The following is an 18,158-nucleotide window of genomic DNA, read 5'->3' on the forward strand; positions in this document are numbered from 1 at the left end:
CCAGCCCCCCAAACCTGGAGTCCCCTCCTGCACCCCAAGCCCCCCAAAACCCCTCATCCCCATGCCAGAGACTGGACCCTAGCCCAGAGTCCTGACCCCCTCCTGCACCCTGAACTCCCTGCCCCAGCCCAGAGCCCCTCATTCCTGGCCCCACCTCACAGCCCTCACCCCCCCACTCCAACCCTCTGCCCCAGCTTTGAGCCCCTTCCCACTCCCCAAACCCCTCATCCCCAGCTCCATTGCATCACAGGCATCAACAATTTTCTTCAACTGGGTCATCAGAAAAAAAAAGTTTGAAAACTACTGAACTATGCTCCAGCAAGCAACTGGTGCAATTACATTAGCTTGTTTGAAAACCATACAAAACTTGCTAACACCGAAACCTAGTCTGGGTTGGGACCATATGCTACACCATAATAGCATATTAAATTTAAATCTACTAAAATTTAATCCGTGCCACTTCTCATATACTCTCTGGCAACAACCAGCAGACTAATATGCCCTTAAATACTTGGTTAGCTCTGATACGATGCTGCAGCAGGTTTGTATGGAGGATGTGCTGCTACACAGTAAGTGGCAGCTTAGTTTGTTAGCTACAGGAAGTGGATCCAAGTTAGAACTTGACAGGGTGACTTCCTCAGCCTTGTATCAGGAGCTTGGTCTGACGAAGTCACCTTCTCTTGTCAGGCTGCTGACACACATCGGCTTCAGTTTAGCAAGGGGATGATGTTTGTATAGAACCACTCTTCAGAAAAGCGAAGGTGATCTCCTGCCACAGACAGGAATACCAGCTTTCCTGCCTTGTCCATCTGCTGCAGCCCCAGCTGATCCTACAAGAGAAGACAACCAGCATGAAAGTAGGCTACCTATGATGCTTAAATAACTTTCCAAAGCGCCTTAGTGCCATTGACTTTCATGGGGACTTAAGTGGTGGTTTGCAGTATTGTAGCCATGTTGGTCCCAGGATATTAAAGACAAGATGGATGAAATGATATTTTAGTGGAGCAGCTTCTGCTCATGAAAGAGAAGCTTTTGAGCTACGCAGAGTTCTCCTTCAGTTCTACGTGTAGCTCAAAAGCTTCTCTCTTTCATCAGCAGAAGTTGGTCCAGTAAAAGATATTACCTCATCCACCGTCTCTCTCTGATGGGGACTTAAGTTCAGATTGGTTCAGTGTAGCTAGGGTGCCTCCCATTTAACTTTTGGAAGAAAAGATTAAGTGATACAGAAATAAAAGAGCAGGGATGGCCAAACGTACTGATCCTCTGAGCTGCATACAACAATCTTCAGAAGTTTGAGAGCCGGGGGCACACCTGCCAGAGCTCAGGGCTTCAGACCCTCTCCTGCTGAAGCCCTGAGCTCTGGCAGGTGCACCGATGGGGCTGAAGCCCCAAGGCCCCCTCTGCCTTGCTGGGCAGAAGCCCCTATCCCACCACCCTGTTGCAAGGCAGAGGTCCCGAGCTCCCCCTGCCCCAGTCTGGTAGGTAGAGAATGGGGGGCTCTGCAAGTCACTCTTTAACTGTAAAAGAGTCACATGTGTCTCACAAACCATGGTTTGGCCGCCCCTGTACAAGAGTAATAGCAAATAACAGACCCAGGCCCTCCTGTTCTTGACCCTTTAATTCTAACACCACCAACACTGTCTACAACTAGTGTGGATCCCCCCGTATCTTCCATTAGGATCCACTCTATTTTCTCACTTTCGGCCATCAGTTATTTACAAAAGTTCCCCTTGTCTCTTTCTGGAATTCAAGTGCTGTCCCCTCCCCCTCATCATCATCACCAGGCAGGGGAGCCCTTTACTCTATTCGGCAATAGAACAGACCAATGTTTTGTTGGAGAATAAGCGTGGGTCAGTTACAACAGCCCTTGGAGTGTAGGCTGTATGGAAATAACCCTTCCCTTTGCATGGGGGAATTTCACAGCACAATCCAACTGCCCGGCTAGGAAAATAGTGCACATGCTCCTGTGAGAAGCATGAGCTTTCAACAGCTTATGTAAAAAGAAGGGAACTATATAAGTGCAATGAAAGCTGGACTAGGACAGGCCCCGGGAAACAGGTCTTCCCCTCCTCAAAACTACCTGCTAGGCTGTTTTATCAAGTTTTATCAAGGGCTCTCACAACAGTCCCCCGCATCCTGTTGCGAAGGCCATGGGCCAGGTTCATGGGTTGCTGCAGTGAAGCATTCATGCATTTCCCCCACTTACAAAGGATCTCACACCCAAAGGGAGAGGCAACCCAGCAGGCCAATGTGTGCATGAGGCTGTAATGGGCTGGTAGTGTTTGTTCCACTTTTAGATAGGTTTTTAGCTTCAGTGGAGTTACTCCTGATATAGAGCAGTGTAAACAAGATCAGCATTAAGCACACTGCATATGGGGGGTAGCTAGCAGTTTTAACATGGTGTAGGCTGAAGAAATTGTGCAGGCCATACAAAGTGAAGTATGAACACCAGGGACTCTCTTAAATAAATAAACAAACCCTCATCTGGTGCAGCCTGGCTCGTTCCAAAGGCCTAACTTTGCTCTGTAGAAGTACTTTTTAGCTAAGTTATCTCCAGCAGAGACTGGAAGAGAGAGGCTAGGTCAGTGTGTTGGCCTATAATTCAGGAGACCCAAGTTCAATGCCCTGCCCTGGCACAGATTTCTGTGGGACCCTGAGGTATTGAGGCTCCTCAGTTCGCTATCTGTTCAACAGGGAAAATAGTGCTTGTTGGGAGAATAAGCGCATCTTTCTCGTGGTTAATCAGCAGATCCAGCCTTTTCCTTTCATGGGAACTAAGTTCACATACAAAATGCGATCTCTTTAACGAGAGGGAGAAGCTAGATGGTGGAACCCTGCCAAGATTCCTGGGGAGAGTTTAAGCTACTTACAGTGGAGACAGAGTTGCTGAGACTCCAGGAATTAAAGATTAATCTTTAATTAAAAATGTGATGTCATGTGATGAAACCTCCAGGAGTGTCCAACCAAAATTTGCAACCATATGGAGACAGCAGATTCTTCCATAGAAGATCAAGCTATTTACCTCTTTGTACAGCGAGGTCTCCTGCAGGGGGATGGTCTCCTTGGCTTGCCCACTTCTATAATATCCAAACCACTACAGAAGAAAAACAGAGCTGTTGTAGAAACGAGCTTATTCTGCATCTCATTACTGAGGCCTATTGCTGGGCAGACTGTTCCTCTGACTGAGGAAGAGATGGAGCTCTGGCTGGAGGTCCTTGCCCCCACTTGAATCCACCAATGACTTCTTCAGATTGAATAAACCCCAGAGAGCCCTATCAAAGGACAGGACAGAAACTTGAACATCTGAAAAACCCTTGATTTCCAAAACCAGTTGAAGTTTGAGTGCCAATACTGTCCTTACCTAGCATCTCATAGGTAACTGCAACTCTTCAGAGCATGAAATGCTCATCCTTAGACTTACATAAAAGATCAGGTACTGTACATTCCAACACCACCACCTTGTGTCTGACCCCTAAACGAACAGTATTCTTTCAGAGTCATGGTAGAGTGAAGTTAAAGGTGCTAGAAGACAGTTCACTGCAACCCTCATCTGTGCTTAATCTAATATAAGGCAGTCTTAATCTAGATCATGATGTATTTGAGCAACTCTCCTCCCACCATAGCTATCCAAGGCAGTTATCACCAGTCAGGCTGTCTGATCTCCACACAGTGGTTCTAACAGATCTGGATCATCACAGGGACTTTTTGGTGCAAAGATCCTGTCTGAAGAATTTCTCTCCCTGAGGAGGTCTGCCAGAGATCTTCTACAGCCACCTACAAAGTTTGGAGCATCCTGACCGCACTGAGACCATTTTCCCTTCCCTTTTCTGATTTTCTTTTCCCCAATTTATTTGCGAAACTGGCTGGACCTACATTAGTGGATCCAATTTTGGTTCCAGCATCCTGGATTTGTATTCAAAGTTGGGCACCATTCATAAAACTAGACAAAGACATTAGCAAATGAAAGCTCCAGTCTCCTTATCCCAAGCACCTGGAGGAGTTCCTCACCTCTGAAGCTGGAGGGTCTACCATCGTGTCATTGAGAAATTTCACCATCACAAACTTTTTCAAAGCCATCAAGTTTTTCTTGTAGGTCTCGTTGTTGCCCTGGGAAAGATGCCCGAAAAAAAACAATAGAATCTTCTCAGTAATAAGGCAGCTTGGAGCCTCACTGAGATGGGGGCAGCCGCAAACTTTGTCAGACAGGTGGCACACTTGTTACACATTGAAGCTGGGCTGTTGCTCTCAGCACGCCAGGCTGCTGACCCAGCCACCGCAGTGCCTACTTCCCTCCCCATCGGGGAAAGGACAGCCCATGATCTCACTTGGTCTAGGGCTAGTCAGGGCAGATGCACAAGATGATGCTAGGAATGCATGATTGGGAATCAGGAACCCCCACATCCTAATCCCAACACCGACATCAACGTCCTATGCTGATGTCACTTATCCCCATTGTATAGCCATCCCAAATACCAAGCTAGGCTCAGAGCTGTAAGCATGGCATCCGTCCTTACCTTCTCCTGATTGATGTCAGCCAGGAAGATGCTGTTTTTCTGGTACTCTTCCTCCTTCATGGGGTCATGCCAGTATTCTGCCTGCACTAGACTGGATGAGAGAGAGAATAAAGCTCACACTGGAAACACACAGGCCAAAGGGGCATCTCACCTCAGCCTTTGCAGTCTGCGTAGTCCCCCGCTGAACATACTCACCGCTCCTGAACCATCTTCGTGTAGACGCCAAGGTCCAGCAGCTTTCGGAGCCAGTCACAGATGCGGGACTTCTCCCCAGGACAGCGTGGAAAGCCAAACACACCTGGGGCAACAAGATGTGCATCTCCATTCAGTGGTCAGCACTGAAAGCCATTGAACTGGAACCACAAATGAAGAACCACCTCCTCCTGACACAGCAACTGGAATTACTCCAAGGAATCCAGAGGTCTCTAATCCTATAATCCCATTACAGACAGCCTGCCCCCAAGGCACTATTACATGGAGAGAGAACTGAGAATGTTCTTTAGCTGACCAGCAGGGGGCATCATTATGGAGAAGATGGTCATTCAGATAAAAGGAAAGGCCTCCTAGGTCTTTAATGATCTGAAGCCGCACTAATGTTCTTAGCAGCATATTCTCTACAATTGTGCAGAATGCACTAAACAGAGACTCACGCAATGGAGCTTCCACCAGTTCCCTTGGGAGATTACGCCTGTCTTGGAGCTCTCACTGGCAGAAGTTTTCCTTGGTATTTAGCCATTTTCCTGTCTTGAATTTCATCCCCTTATCACTCATTTTACCTCCTTGAGCCACCATGAATAATTCTTCTCCTTCTGTGGAGTTTAATACTTCAAATGCTGATAGCTTCAGGTCCCTGTCACCCAATCACAATTTGGCCAATCTAAATAAGTTTTTAGTTTTATGGGAGCTCCTACACCAGATGAGGCTATTGCTCTCTGCAGTCCAGTATCTGCTCCAACAATAGCCAATCAACGATGCTTCTGACGTAGGTAGAAGGGATCTACCTGGCTAATTGGATAGTCACATACATTGGGAAGATTCCTTCCTGACCCCTGAAGTGGCCAGTTTGCATCCTGAAGAATGACATTTGTCTGTCCCTATTTTAGCTTGGAACCACTTTAATAGGTTTGCTGACAGACATTAATCCTAACTCAAGATCAGCCCAGAACACAACAAGCACTCACTTAGTGATCAAATCCAATCAGGCAAAAGGAGACAGGCAAAAGCATCCAGTCACTTTATTTCAAATGAAAGTAGGTCAAAAAGAGGCTTTCTGTGGGGGGCTTTTGGTGGCAGGGAAAGAGAGGTTGTTTTATCCCACCAGAAGCTCCCCCTCCATTCGCTACATGAGCGTTTAGGAAGCAGGGATGACTTGGAGGACTCTAGAAACCAAAGAGGGAGTTACCTTGGTGCTGCCCCCCAATGGAAATCAAATTGAACATTGGAGGAGAAGGACATCTCTGTGCCACTGCCCTCCTGGGGAAAAGAGAAAGAGTTTAGCTTCCCCCTCCTATACAGATCCTAGGCTATTTGTATATAGCACTTTAAATAATCATATTCAAGCTCTGTCTGCGACCAGCTTTAAATTAGTTAGGGACTTTTGAAATGTTATCCGAAGTCCCATCAATGGGACTTAAGCGTTTTTGAAAATATTACCCTGAACCGCTCTGTGCCTTGGTTTCCACCTCTGAAGAAATCTTATCTGAGTTACAAAGGTGTTGTGAGGATTAGTTTATAATTGTACAGTTCTTAGAAAGACTCAGAAGAATAAAGCATTTTAAAACAAATGTCACCCTTGAGCCCAGAGAACACTTATTTACATTTTATTTTGAACCCTATGGGAGGTGCTGGGGAGAGAGGGAGATTCCCACCTGAACTCCTGTAACCTAAAACATTTGCCCAAAAATAAATAAATAAATAAATAAAATCCAACTGTAAACGTACAGGAACTGGCCTCCCTGGGAGAATCCCATAGAATTGTAGCCTCCTTGCAAGTGAGGGTCCTTAGCGAGTTTGTCACAAACCAACGTCACCTGTTTGTTCACATTCATGAAGTAGCTGTTCTCCATATCCTGGGGAATAAGCCAGAGGAACAGATGGGCAAATTATCTTTACAATGAGCTAACAGGTTAATTTTAATCTTCTAGTTCTTCAATAGGGACTAAGATTTCTCAAATTCCATGAGTTATAGGTAGGCCCCAATTTTATAAGACTCCCTTTGTGAACTCCCAGCCCAACTGTAAGCCATCCTATTTCCCCTGCCTTTATTAAAATTTGGACCCTCCCTGGACTTCCACAAAGTCAAGGTTTACCTGCACCCTCTATGAATCCAGGTAACAAGACATGTCACCCATTATTGTGACAGCTATTACTAGAACTATCCTCTAATACACAGCTAGTAATGTAAGCCTCTTGGCCATATAGCGCACACAGTCAACAATACAGGTGTGCAGGAGCCAGACTATATCTATTTTATACAAGTAAAATGCAATATAAAATGAGTTTAAATAAAAACATGCACTTAGCTTAATAAACAGGAAGGGACAAATATCTCCCTTAAAAAGCATGGGACTTCATCACATAGCTAATATCTGTAGAGTAGGGGTGGGCAAACTTTTTGGCCAAGGGCCACATCTGGGTATAGAAATTGTATGGCAGGCCATGAATGCTCATGAAAGTGGGGTTGGGGTGTGGGACGGTGTGAGGGCTCTGGCTAGGGATGTGGGCTCCAGGGTGGGGCCAGAAATGAGGAGTTCAAGGTGTAGGAGGGGGCTCCAGCATGGGGCAGCGGCTGTGGGACTGGGGATGTGGTGTTTGGGGTGCAGGAGGGTGCTCTGGGCTGGGACAGAGGGGTTTGGAGGGCAGGAGGGGGATGAGGGCTGGGGCAGGGGGTTGGGATGTGGAGGGGTGGCTCAGGGTTGCAGGTGGCACTTACCTCAAGCAGTTCCCAGAAGCAGCAGCATGTCCTCCCCTCCGGCTCTTACGCAGAGGCATAGCCAGGTGGCTCTGCTGCACATTGCCCTGTCCGCAGGTGCCGCCCCTGCAGCTCCCATTGGCCATGGTTCCTGGCCAATGGGAGCTGTGTGGGCGGCACATGTGGAGTGGAGTCCCCTGGCTGCCTCTATGCACAGGCGTTGGAGGGAGCACATGCCGCTGTTTCTGGGAGCCACGTGGAGCAGCCCCCGACCCTGTTCCTCAGCTGGAGCACAGGAGAGGGGCAAGTCCCAGACTGCACTCCCCAGCAGGCTCTCAAGGGCTGGATTAAAACATCTGGCGGGCCGGATGCGGCCCACAGACCGTAGTTTGCCCACCCGTGCTGCAGAGGTTTCAAAACACTTATCAGTGGATTTGGGTATGAATCCAGTTTGAATCAGGGATTTGTCACATCCCAAGTTTTCCTCAACATGTGATTAACTAGACTTAGTCAGTTTCTCCAAGACAAAAATGTTTGATACAGTCAAAAGGGAATAGTGAAAGCTCTGCTTGTGTCTTTAGGGATCTACGTCAAAAGCAGAGACTGTAAATTATTTACAGCATCTTTAAGAGTCTGCACAGTGATCACTAACCAGTAATACTCAATGAAAGCAGAAGCTTTACATAAGATAACTGTGACTTTACCTCTACCAAGTTGTTTCCAATCTGTAGCGACAGAACGTAAATTCCTGGTATTTTGTTTTCCACTATTTTTTTAATGTATCCCATGCTTCCAGGGTTACAGCAGCTGTCTCCTGCAAAAAGGATAAAGGAAATTTTCATCAAATATAAAACCATCGCACACTGGATGTCTGAGGTTCTGAATACCAAACTTCCAACCTCACCCGGGCAAGCAGCATGCATTTTTTCAAGTGTCAGAGCAGCAAATTTTCACACTCATCGCACAAAGCCTCTGTAAATGAACCATTTGAATGCACTTCCTGGTTTCAGCCGCCTTTCACTTTCTTGCTTATAACAAGTTCATGACATTGACTGACTACCAAAATATTAAAGCCAGCATGGACACTGAATTCTCACCCAGCCTTCCATGCCTTTCCCTTATTCCCATCCTTAGGGAAATTCTTTGCTGCCAATGCTTTTCATTTTGACTGAATAATCATTTGAATACAAAACAGTCTATACACGAAGCTAGAAAGTTCAGGACCCTGCTCCCACAGAAATATCTTATTTGTGGTATCTTTGGCCCAGACACTTCCAGAGGCATAGTCTAGTGGTCCAAGCTTTCAATCCTTGAGGGGGCCATTTACGGATCAGGGGCAAAAATTGGGGATTGGTCCTGCTTTGAGCAGGGGGTTGGACAAGATGACCTCCTGAGGTCCCTTCCAACCCTGATATTCTATGATTCTGTGATCTCTCTGTCTCAGTTTCGCCATCTGAAAAGCGGGGATAATGATATTTGTAAACGAGCTATCGAAGTGTTTATTTAAAATCCTGCCAGGGCTACAAAACATAACCATGTTCAAACTGGTTTGTGAAACATGTTGTGGTGCAATAGCAGGCAAAAAGAACATTCCTGGATCACAACCATGTTTAAATGTGATTCATAATGTAGACAGGGCCTCAGATAGAAGATAACTGAGTAGGGAACTCTCCCAAAGGGCGCTGGGCATCAGAGTAGTTTAACGCTTTAGAAGCCACCTTGATCCTTCATTCGCAGTCCAACTTCCCACACATCTATCACTACTTCGCTTTCTTCCATCCCCCATTTCACAAGGAAAGGGTGTTCCCTGCACTGCGGTATCACCCTCCTGGCGGTCCAATGAGAATCCCCTGATGAACGTGGGTGGTTGTTTTCTTTTATTACAGACAATCTGAAACGTGGCCAAGAGTGAAGTCCCAAGGGCAGGGAGCGGAGCTGCTGGATTGAACCTGTGGGCACACTGGCTAATAACCTGCTTTCCACCCTCCCCCTGTGAGAGCGGAGATCCCATGATCTCCCAAGGCAAGCAGGCTCTGCGCACCGGCAGCTAAACCGGCAGCGGGGATTAGAGAAGTGAGGGAGGAAGCAGAGGAAGGCGGCCCGGGAGGCTCTTGGGGCGGGGAAACACCGCTCCCGCGGGAGGGGGAATAAGAGCGGGGAGGCTGGTCAGACAAGGGCCCCCAGCCGCTCCCTTTGCAGCCCTGGGGCTGACACCCCGCGCCCCGCCCTTGGCGGGGCAGCAACAGACCCACAACCCGGCCCCGCAGCGCCCCCGATTGCAGCTCGGGGGGGGGGGGTACCACCAGCCTCGCGGCGGCCCCGCCCCAGCGCTCACCCATCCCGTGCCACATGACCAGGGGCACCGGGCCCGCGCGCCGCCCCGAGCAGCGCCCGCCGAGCAGCAGGCAGGCGAGCAGCAGCGCCGCCGGCAGGAAGCTGAGCGCCGCCATCTTGGATTGTCACATGACCCGGCAGCCGGTGGGCGGGGCAGCGGGGAGGAGGCGGGTGGTGGAGGCGCGCCCTGGCCTGGGGAGGGGGAGATGATAGAGCCGTGGGGGAGGGGTCACAGAGGATCATGGGAGGAAAGGGGAGATGATGGAGCCATGGGGGAGGGGCTGTAGGGGCAATGGGGGTCAGAGGGTAATAGAGCCATGGGGGGAGGGGGCTGTAGGGGTCACAGGGATTGATGGGGCAGTGGGGTGATAGAGCCATGGGGGGAGGGGGCTGTAGGGGTCACAGGGATTGATGGGGCAGTGGGGTGATAGAGCCATGTGGGGAGGGGGCTGCAGGGGTCAGAGGAGGTGATGGGAGCAATGGGGGATGATACAGTCATGGGGAGAGGAGGCTGCAGGGGTCACAGGGGTTGATGGGGCAGTGGGAGCCAGTGGGGTGACAGAGCCATGGGGAGAGGGGGCTGCAGAAGTCACAGGGGATGATGAGGGGAGACAGGGGATGATAGAGCCATGGGGGAGGGGGCTGTGGAGGTCAGAGGAGGTGATGGAGCTATGCGGGATGATAGAGCCATGGGGAGAGGGGGCTGCAGGGGTCAGAGGAGGTGATGAGGGGAGACAGGGATGATAGAGCCATGCGGGGAGGGGGCTGCAGAAGTCACAGAGGATGGTGAGGGGAGATGGGGAATGATAGAGCCATGGGGAGAGGGGGCTGCAGTGACCATGGGGGCAGGGGGTGTCCTCACTGTGATTTGACAGCAAGATAAGAGAAAGTGCCTTTTGATTTCAGAGTAATGTATCACCAGGAGAAGATGGGCAGGTCAGTACCAGGGTGAATTCAGCCCCTGGCCAAGGGAGGGCACCTACAGGTGAGTAAAAAGGCCGTTGAGGGATTGCTGGGATTCCAGCCCTAATGCAGACCAGGCCCCCCATCCCATTGTGTGACCCTGCCCAACCCCAACGCTATTTCCACTTCTGTAAAAGTCTGAATCACCTATTGATTTAGCCCTGGTCTACACTAGGACTTTAGGTCGAATTTAGCAGCGTTAAATCGATGTAAACCTGCACCCGTCCACACGATGAAGCCCTTTATTTCGACTTAAAGGGCTCTTAAAATCGATTTCCTTACTCCACCCCTGACAAGTGGATTAGCGCTTAAATCGGCCTTGCCAGCTCGAATTTGGGGTACTGTGGACACAAATCGATGGTATTGGCCTCCGGGAGCTATCCCAGAGTGCTCCATTGTGACTGCTCTGGACAGCACTCTCAACTCAGATGCACTGGCCAGGTAGACAGGAAAAGAACCGCGAACTTTTGAATCTCATTTCCTGTTTGGCCAGCGTGGCAAGCTGCAGGTGACCATGCAGAGCTCATCAGCAGAGGTGGACATGATGGAGTCCCAGAGTCGCAAAAGAGCTCCAGCATGGACTGAACAGGAGGTACGGGATCTGATCACTCTTTGGGGAGAGGAATCTGTGCTATCAGAACTCCGTTCCAGTTTTCGAAATGCCAAAACCTTTGTCAAAATCTCCCAGGGCATGAAGGACAGAGGCCATAACAGGGACCCGAAGCAGTGCCGCGTGAAACTTAAGGAGCTGAGGCAAGCCTACCAGAAAACCAGAGAGGCGAACGGCCGCTCCGGGTCAGAGCCCCAAACATGCCGCTTCTATGATGAGCTGCATGCCATTTTAGGGGGTTCAGCCACCACTACCCCAGCCGTGTTATTTGACTCCTTCAATGGAGATGGAGGCAACACGGAAGCAGGTTTTGGGGACGAAGAAGATAATGATGATGATGAGGTTGTAGATAGCTCACAGCAAGCAAGCGGAGAAACCGGTTTTTCCGACAGCCAGGAACTGTTTCTCACCTTGGACCTGGAGCCAGTACCCCCTGAACCCACCCAAGGCTGCTTCCTGGACCCAGCAGGCGGAGAAGGGACCTCCGGTGAGTGTACCTTTTAAAATACTATACATGGTTTAAAAGCAAGCATGTGAAAGGATTACTTTGCCCTGGCATTCGCGGCTCTCCTGGATGTACTCCCAAAGCCTTTGCAAAAGGTTTCTGGGGAGGGCAGCCTTATTGCGTCCTTCATGGTAGGACACTTTACCACTCCAGGCCAGTAACACGTACTCAGGAATCATTGTACAACAAAGCATTGCAGTGTATATTTGCTGGCGTTCAAACAACATCCGTTCTTTATCTCTCTGTGTTATCCTCAGGAGAGTGAGATATAATTCATGGTCACCTGGTTGAAACAGAGTGCTTTTCTTCAGGGGACACTCAGAGGAGCCCGTTCCTGCTGGGCTGTTTGCCTGTGGCTAAACAGAAATGTTCCCCGCTGTTAGCCACGGGGAGGGGGGAGGGTTGAGGGGGTAGCCACGTGGTGGGGGGGAGGCAAAATGCGACCTTGTAACGAAAGCACATGTGCTATGTATGTAATGTTAACAGCAAGGTTTATCCTGAAAGAGTGTAGCCACTGTTTTATAAAATGTCTTTTTAAATACCTTTTTTTTTCTCCATCAGCTGCATGTGTTTCAATGATCACAGGATCTTCTCCTTCCCAGAGGCTAGTGAAGATTAGAAAGAAAAAAAAACGCACTCAAGATGAAATGTTCTCCGAGCTCATGCTGTCCTCCCGCACTGACAGAGCACAGACGAATGCATGGAGGCAAATAATGTCAGAGTGCAGGAAAGCACAAAATGACCGGGAGGAGAGGTGGCGGGCTGAAGAGAGTAAGTGGCGGGCTGAAGACAGGGCTGAAGCTCAAATGTGGCGGCAGCGTGATGAGAGGAGGCAGGATTCAATGCTGAGGCTGCTGGAGGACCAAACCAGTATGCTCCAGTGTATGGTTGAGCTGCAGCAAAGGCAGCTGGAGCACAGACTGCCACTGCAGCCCCTGTGTAACCAACCACCCTCCTCCCCAAGTTCCATAGCCTCCACACCCAGACGCCCAAGAACGCAGTGGGGGGGCCACCGGCCAACCAGCCACTCCGCCACAGAGGATTACCCAAAAAACAGAAGGCTGGCATTCAATAAATTTTAAAGTTGTAAACTTTTAAAGTGCTGTGTGGCATTTTCCTTCCCTTCTCCACCACCCCTCCTGGGCTACCTTGGTAATCATCCCCCTATTTGTGTGATGAATGAATAAAGAATGCATGAATGTGAAGCAACAATGACTTTATTGCCTCTGCAAGCGGTGATCGAAGGGAGGAGGGGAGGGTGGTTATCTTACAGGGAAGTAGAGTGAACCAAGGGGCGGGGGGTTTCATCAAGGAGAAACAAACAGAACTTTCACACCGTAGCCTGGCCAGTCATGAAACTGGTTTTCAAAGCTTCTCTGATGCGTACCGCGCCCTCCTGTGCTCTTCTAACCACCCTGGTGTCTGGCTGCGCGTAACCAGCAGCCAGGCAATTTGCCTCAACCTCCCACCCTGCCATAAACGTCTCCCCCTTACTCTCACAGATATTGTGGAGCACACAGCAAGCAGTAATGACAGTGGGAATATTGGTTTCGCTGAGGTCTAAGCAAGTCAGTAAACTGCGCCAGCGCGCCTTTAAACATCCAAATGCACATTCTACCACCATTCTGCACTTGCTCAGCCTGTAGTTGAACAGCTCCTGACTACTGTCCAGGCTGCCTGTGTACGGCTTCATGAGCCATGGCATTAAGGGGTAGGCTGGGTCCCCAAGGATAACTATAGGCATTTCAACATCCCCAACAGTTATTTTCTGGTCTGGGAATAAAGTCCCTTCCTGCAGTTTTTGAAACAGACTAGAGTTCCTGAAGATGCGAGCGTCATGTACCTTTCCCGGCCATCCCACATTGATGTTGGTGAAACGTCCCTTGTGATCCACCAGAGCTTGCAGCACTACTGAAAAGTACCCCTTGCGGTTTATGTACTCGGCGGCTTGGTGCTCCGGTGCCAAGATAGGGATATGGGTTCCGTCTATGGCCCCCACCACAGTTAGGGAATCCCATTGCAGCAAAGCCATCCTCTATGACCTGCACATTTCTGCACATTTCCCCTGCACACTACCCTTGATATCAGCAGATCTTTGATTGCGTGGGCTACTTGCATCACAGCAGCCCCAACAGTAGATTTGCCCACTCCAAATTGATTCCAAACTGACCGGTAGCTGTCTGGCATTGCAAGTTTCCACAGGGCTATCGCCACTCGCTTCTCGACTGTGAGGGCTGCTCTCATCTTGGTATTCATGTGCTTCAGGGCAGGGGAAAGCAAGTCACAAAGTTCCATGAAAGTGCCCTTACGCATGCGAAAGTTTCGCAGCCACTGGGAATCGTCCCAGACCTGCAACGCTATGCGGTCCCACCAGTCTGTGCTTGTTTCCCGAGCCCAGAATCGGCGTTCCACAGCATGAACCTGCCCCATTAGCACCATGATGCATGCATTGGCAGGGCCCATGCTTTCAGAGAAATCTGTGTCCATGTCCTGATCACTCACATGACCGCGCTGACGTCGCCTCCTCGCCCGGTATCGCTTTGCCAGGTTCTGGTGCTGCATATACTGCTGGATAATGCGTGTGGTGTTGAATGTGCTCCTAATTGCCAAAGTGAGCTGAGCGGCCTCCATGCTTGCCTTGGTAAGGCATCCGCACAGAAAAAAGGCGCGGAACGATTGTCTGCCGTTGCTCTGACGGAGGGAGGGGCGACTGACGACATGGCTTACAGAGTTGGCTTCAGGGAGCTAAAATCAACAAAGGGGGTGGCTTTACATCAAGGAGTATTTCAGGCAGAACTTCACGGAGGGTTCCAATAAGAAATGGTGCACCTAAGTTATTGTTCTTATTGGAACAAGGAGGTTAGTCTGGCCTCTGATTGATACATGGCTAGATTTACCTTGCTGCACCTTCTCTGTGAGTGACTACAGTGTGACCTAGAGGAATGAGTCTCCTAGACAGGGGAGGGGGGCAAGCAAATGAGTACAAAACAAATCTGGTCTATTTCTTGTTTTGATCCACTCCATCTATCTTTTACATCTTTGGCTGGCAGCAGACGGTGCAGAAGGACTGCATGCCATCCACATCTCATGGCTGCTCAGCAGAAGATGGTACAGTACAACTACTAGCCATCCTCATCTCTTGCCTGCCCGGCAGAAGATGGTACAATACAACTGCTAGCCATCCTCATCTCTTGCCTGCCCGGCAGAAGATGGTACAGTACGACTGCTAGCAATCCGTATCGCCTGCCTGCTCACCATAAGACGGTTCAATAGGACTGACTGCAGGACTAAAGAGAATAAAGTCACTCCAAATTTAGTCCCTGCGCCCATGTCTGCCCAGGCGCTCCCAGCCGACATGGCCAGGAGCACCTCGGACACGACGATGACGGCTACCAGTTGTATTGCACCGTCTGCTGCCAGAAGGCAATGGGTTGCTGCTACTGTGTAGCAATGCCATACCGCGTCTGCCAGCACCCAGGAGACATACGGTGACGGTTACCTGAGCGGGCTCCATGCTTGCCGTGGTATGGCGTCTGCACAGGTAACTCAGGAAAAAAGGCGCGAAACGATTGTCTGCCCTTGCTTTCACGGAGGGAGGGAGGGAACGGGGGCCTGACGATATGTACCCAGAACCACCCGCGACAATGTTTTAGCCCCATCAGGCATTGGGATCTCAACCCAGAATTCCAATGGGCAGCGGAGACTGCGGGAACTGTGGGATAGCTACCCACAGTGCAACGCTCCGGCAGTCGACTCTAGCCTCGGTACTGTGGAAGCACTCCGCCGAGTTAATGCACTTAATGCACTTAGAGCATTTTCTGTGGGGACACACACACTCGAATATATAAAACCGATTTCTAAAAAACCGACTTCTATAAAGTCGACCTTATTCCGTAGTGTAGACATACCCTTAGACTTAAACGTTTATTAAAAATGCCTCTCCCCGGCTGTCAGTGCCCTGCAAACCCATTAGAAACATGCTAGCAGCCAGTCATCTGCAAGAGAGAGCTTCTTGTGCATCATAAGTAGGGTGATTCACCGGGTTCCAATCAACTACACCTGTACAAATGCATGGGCAGCCCTGGGGTTGCATGAGCATCTCTGAGAGCAGCGTGGGGCCAGCAGAGTCCATGTTAGTCATCACAGTAAGTAGCTGTAACTGAATACATGCAGTTCTAATGAAGAAGGTCCCACTTTCACCTAGTCTGTTTTCATACTTAAAGGCTACTTATATGTGTGGGTAGAGAGGAAGAGTTCTAGGAGAACCCAGGACTGTCCAACAGATTTAGCTGTAAAGTACCACAATGACAGGCAGAGACAGCCTCCCTCTGTGGCTTTGGCATATCACTTAATTTCCCCTCCACTAAATCTGGGATAATAGCTACCTCACAGGGCTGTTCTGGGTCTTAACTAATGGTGGCAAAACACTGTTTCATCATCACTGTTTTTAGCCATCCATCTCCAATTTACTAAGAGTTTAAATCTAAAATGATTTTAAAAACCAGATGTCAGTGGCCTACTAAGGAGTTAAACAGTACAGCTGGGGTTTGCCAAACTTATTTTGTCACATGGCCTGCCTCTCACCTGACTCACTCTTTGCTCCCAAACTGAATTGGTGGCATCCCTGCAGGAATGAGTTCTCACACCCTGTACTGAAAAACAAGTGGAGGGGACAGTTTCTGCTTCTGCTTCATCTGTGAGTTGATTGTTTGGGTTTGATTTCTGGAGAAGTTGCGGTTAATTCAGAAGATCAGCGCCAATCTGCTTCACTTTGGGGTAGGGGGAAGCTGCCCGGTTATGTAGTTGTATGTTGGAATATAGGTGGAATTTTAGTCCGGGAGGATTCTCTCTTTGTCACAGGTTTCAGAGTAGCGGCCGTGTTAGTCTGTATTCGCAAAAAGAAAAGGAGTACCCACAAGTACTCCTTTTCTCTTTGTCACAGCAATTCTCCGCTCCTAGCACATCTTACTTATCTACAGGGATCTTAGTTTTCCCTGATTAAAAAACCAAAATTCCCTGATAAAAAAGCATAAACACTGAACTTTAGCTTCCCTAGTCACAATATATAGACCAGGGGTGGCCAACCTGTGGCTCCAGAGCCACACGCAGCTCTTCAGAGGTTAATATGCGTCTCCTTGTCTGGGTACCGACTCCCCGGCTGGAGCTACAGGTGCCAACTTTCCAATGTGCTATAGCAGGGGAGGGATAGCTCAGTGGTTTGAGCATTGGCCTGCTAAACCCAGCGTTTTGAGTTCAGACCTTGAGGGGGCCATTTAGGGATCGGGGCAAAAATTGGGGATTGGTCCTGCTTTGAGTAGGGCGTTGGACTACATGACCTCCTGAGGTCCCTTCCAACCCTGATATTCAATGATTCAGGGGTCTCAAACACGCGGTTCTTCCCTGCGGCTCGCCAAACTCCCCGCGTCCCCCTCCGTCCCCTCCCCAGTGTGCCGCGTCCCCAGCCTACCTCCAGGCCAGGGGTGGGCAAACTATGGCCCTGGGCCAGATCCGGCCCCTCAGGGCTTTGGATCCGGCCCATGGATTTGCCAATCCCGTGGTGCTGAGGGCCCTGTGCCACTTCCCTGCGGCCCCAGGGGGTGGGGGAGCAGAGAACTCCCTGAGCTGTTTTTGCCTGTGGGTACCACCCTTGAAGCTCCCATTGGCTGGGAACGGGGAAGCGCTCCCCGTCTGCTCCCCCTCCCCCCAGGGCCGCAGGGACAGGGTACCCACGGCTTCCCGGAGCGGAGTGGCACAGGGCTGGGGCCAGGACAGGCAGGGAGCCTACCCTGGCCCCAGTGCACGCCCCTGCCACCCCGGAGCCACTCAAGGTAAGCAGCACTGGGCCAGAACCTGAACCCCTCCTGCACCCGAACCCCCTGCCACACCCCGCACCCCGTTCTGCACCCCAACCCCCTGCCACACCCCTCCTGCACCCCAACCCCCTGCTCTGAGCCCCCTGCTGCACTCCAACCCCCTGCCCCGCCCTGCACTCCCTCCTGCACCCAACCCTCTGCCCTGAGCTCCCTGCCACACTCCGCACCCCTCCTGCACCCCAAGCCCCTGCCCTGAGTCCCCTGTCATACCCCGCACCCCTCCTGCACCCCAAGCCCCTGCCCTGAGCCCCCTGTCACACCCCGCACCCCTCCTGCACCCGAACCCCCTGCCACACCCCGCACTCCCTCCTGCACCCTAGCCCCGTGCCCTGAGCCCCCTGCTGCACTCCGTGGGAAGGGGCGGGGGTGGAGTGGAGGATGGGATCAGCGGAGGGAGGGGGGTGATGCTGCCCTCGGGCCAACGTAGGAGTCCTCATGTGGCACTCCT

At 50.5% G+C, this 18,158-nt stretch overlaps 2 protein-coding genes across 2 annotated transcripts; one reads left to right on the forward strand and one right to left on the reverse strand.

The window, feature by feature from the left end:
• Positions 1-220: 220 nt before the first annotated feature.
• PPT1 (palmitoyl-protein thioesterase 1) lies at positions 221-9,893 on the reverse strand. Its single transcript, XM_077837759.1, has 9 exons — positions 9,761-9,893; positions 8,130-8,239; positions 6,456-6,583; positions 5,917-5,987; positions 4,710-4,812; positions 4,515-4,605; positions 4,009-4,107; positions 3,023-3,094; positions 221-830 (listed from the first exon to the last, which is right to left on the reverse strand). Exons 1-9 carry the CDS (start codon positions 9,873-9,875, stop codon positions 708-710), a joined length of 912 nt encoding a protein of 303 aa, XP_077693885.1. The 5' UTR covers positions 9,876-9,893; the 3' UTR covers positions 221-707.
• Positions 9,894-10,628: 735 nt separating this feature from the next.
• Positions 10,629-12,919, forward strand: LOC144277392 (uncharacterized). The gene is made up of 4 exons (XM_077838152.1): positions 10,629-10,744; positions 11,216-11,314; positions 11,411-11,819; positions 12,399-12,919. The coding sequence occupies exons 2-4, from the start codon at positions 11,237-11,239 to the stop codon at positions 12,917-12,919; spliced, it is 1,008 nt and encodes a 335-aa protein (XP_077694278.1). The 5' UTR covers positions 10,629-10,744; positions 11,216-11,236.
• Positions 12,920-18,158: the final 5,239 nt, after the last annotated feature.

This window comes from Eretmochelys imbricata, chromosome 19, assembly GCF_965152235.1.
Source record: "Eretmochelys imbricata isolate rEreImb1 chromosome 19, rEreImb1.hap1, whole genome shotgun sequence".
In the NCBI taxonomy this organism is placed as follows: domain Eukaryota; kingdom Metazoa; phylum Chordata; order Testudines; family Cheloniidae; genus Eretmochelys; species Eretmochelys imbricata.

Bases quoted from the DNA above. Each gene is read 5' to 3' on its own strand.
- PPT1 (XM_077837759.1), bottom strand. From the start codon at position 9,875: ATGGCGGCGCTCAGCTTCCTGCCGGCGGCGCTGCTGCTCGCCTGCCTG. The intron at 6,584-8,129 runs GTAAAGTCACAG...CTTATTCCCCAG, and splicing joins TTGGAAACAACTTGGTAGAG to GATATGGAGAACAGCTACTT. The intron at 831-3,022 runs GTAAATAGCTTG...CTTCTCTTGTAG, and splicing joins AGACCTCGCTGTACAAAGAG to GATCAGCTGGGGCTGCAGCA.
- LOC144277392 (XM_077838152.1), top strand. From the start codon at position 11,237: ATGCAGAGCTCATCAGCAGAGGTGGACATGATGGAGTCCCAGAGTCGC. The intron at 11,315-11,410 runs GTACGGGATCTG...AAAATCTCCCAG, and splicing joins CAGCATGGACTGAACAGGAG to GGCATGAAGGACAGAGGCCA. The intron at 11,820-12,398 runs GTGAGTGTACCT...TTTCTCCATCAG, and splicing joins AGGCGGAGAAGGGACCTCCG to CTGCATGTGTTTCAATGATC.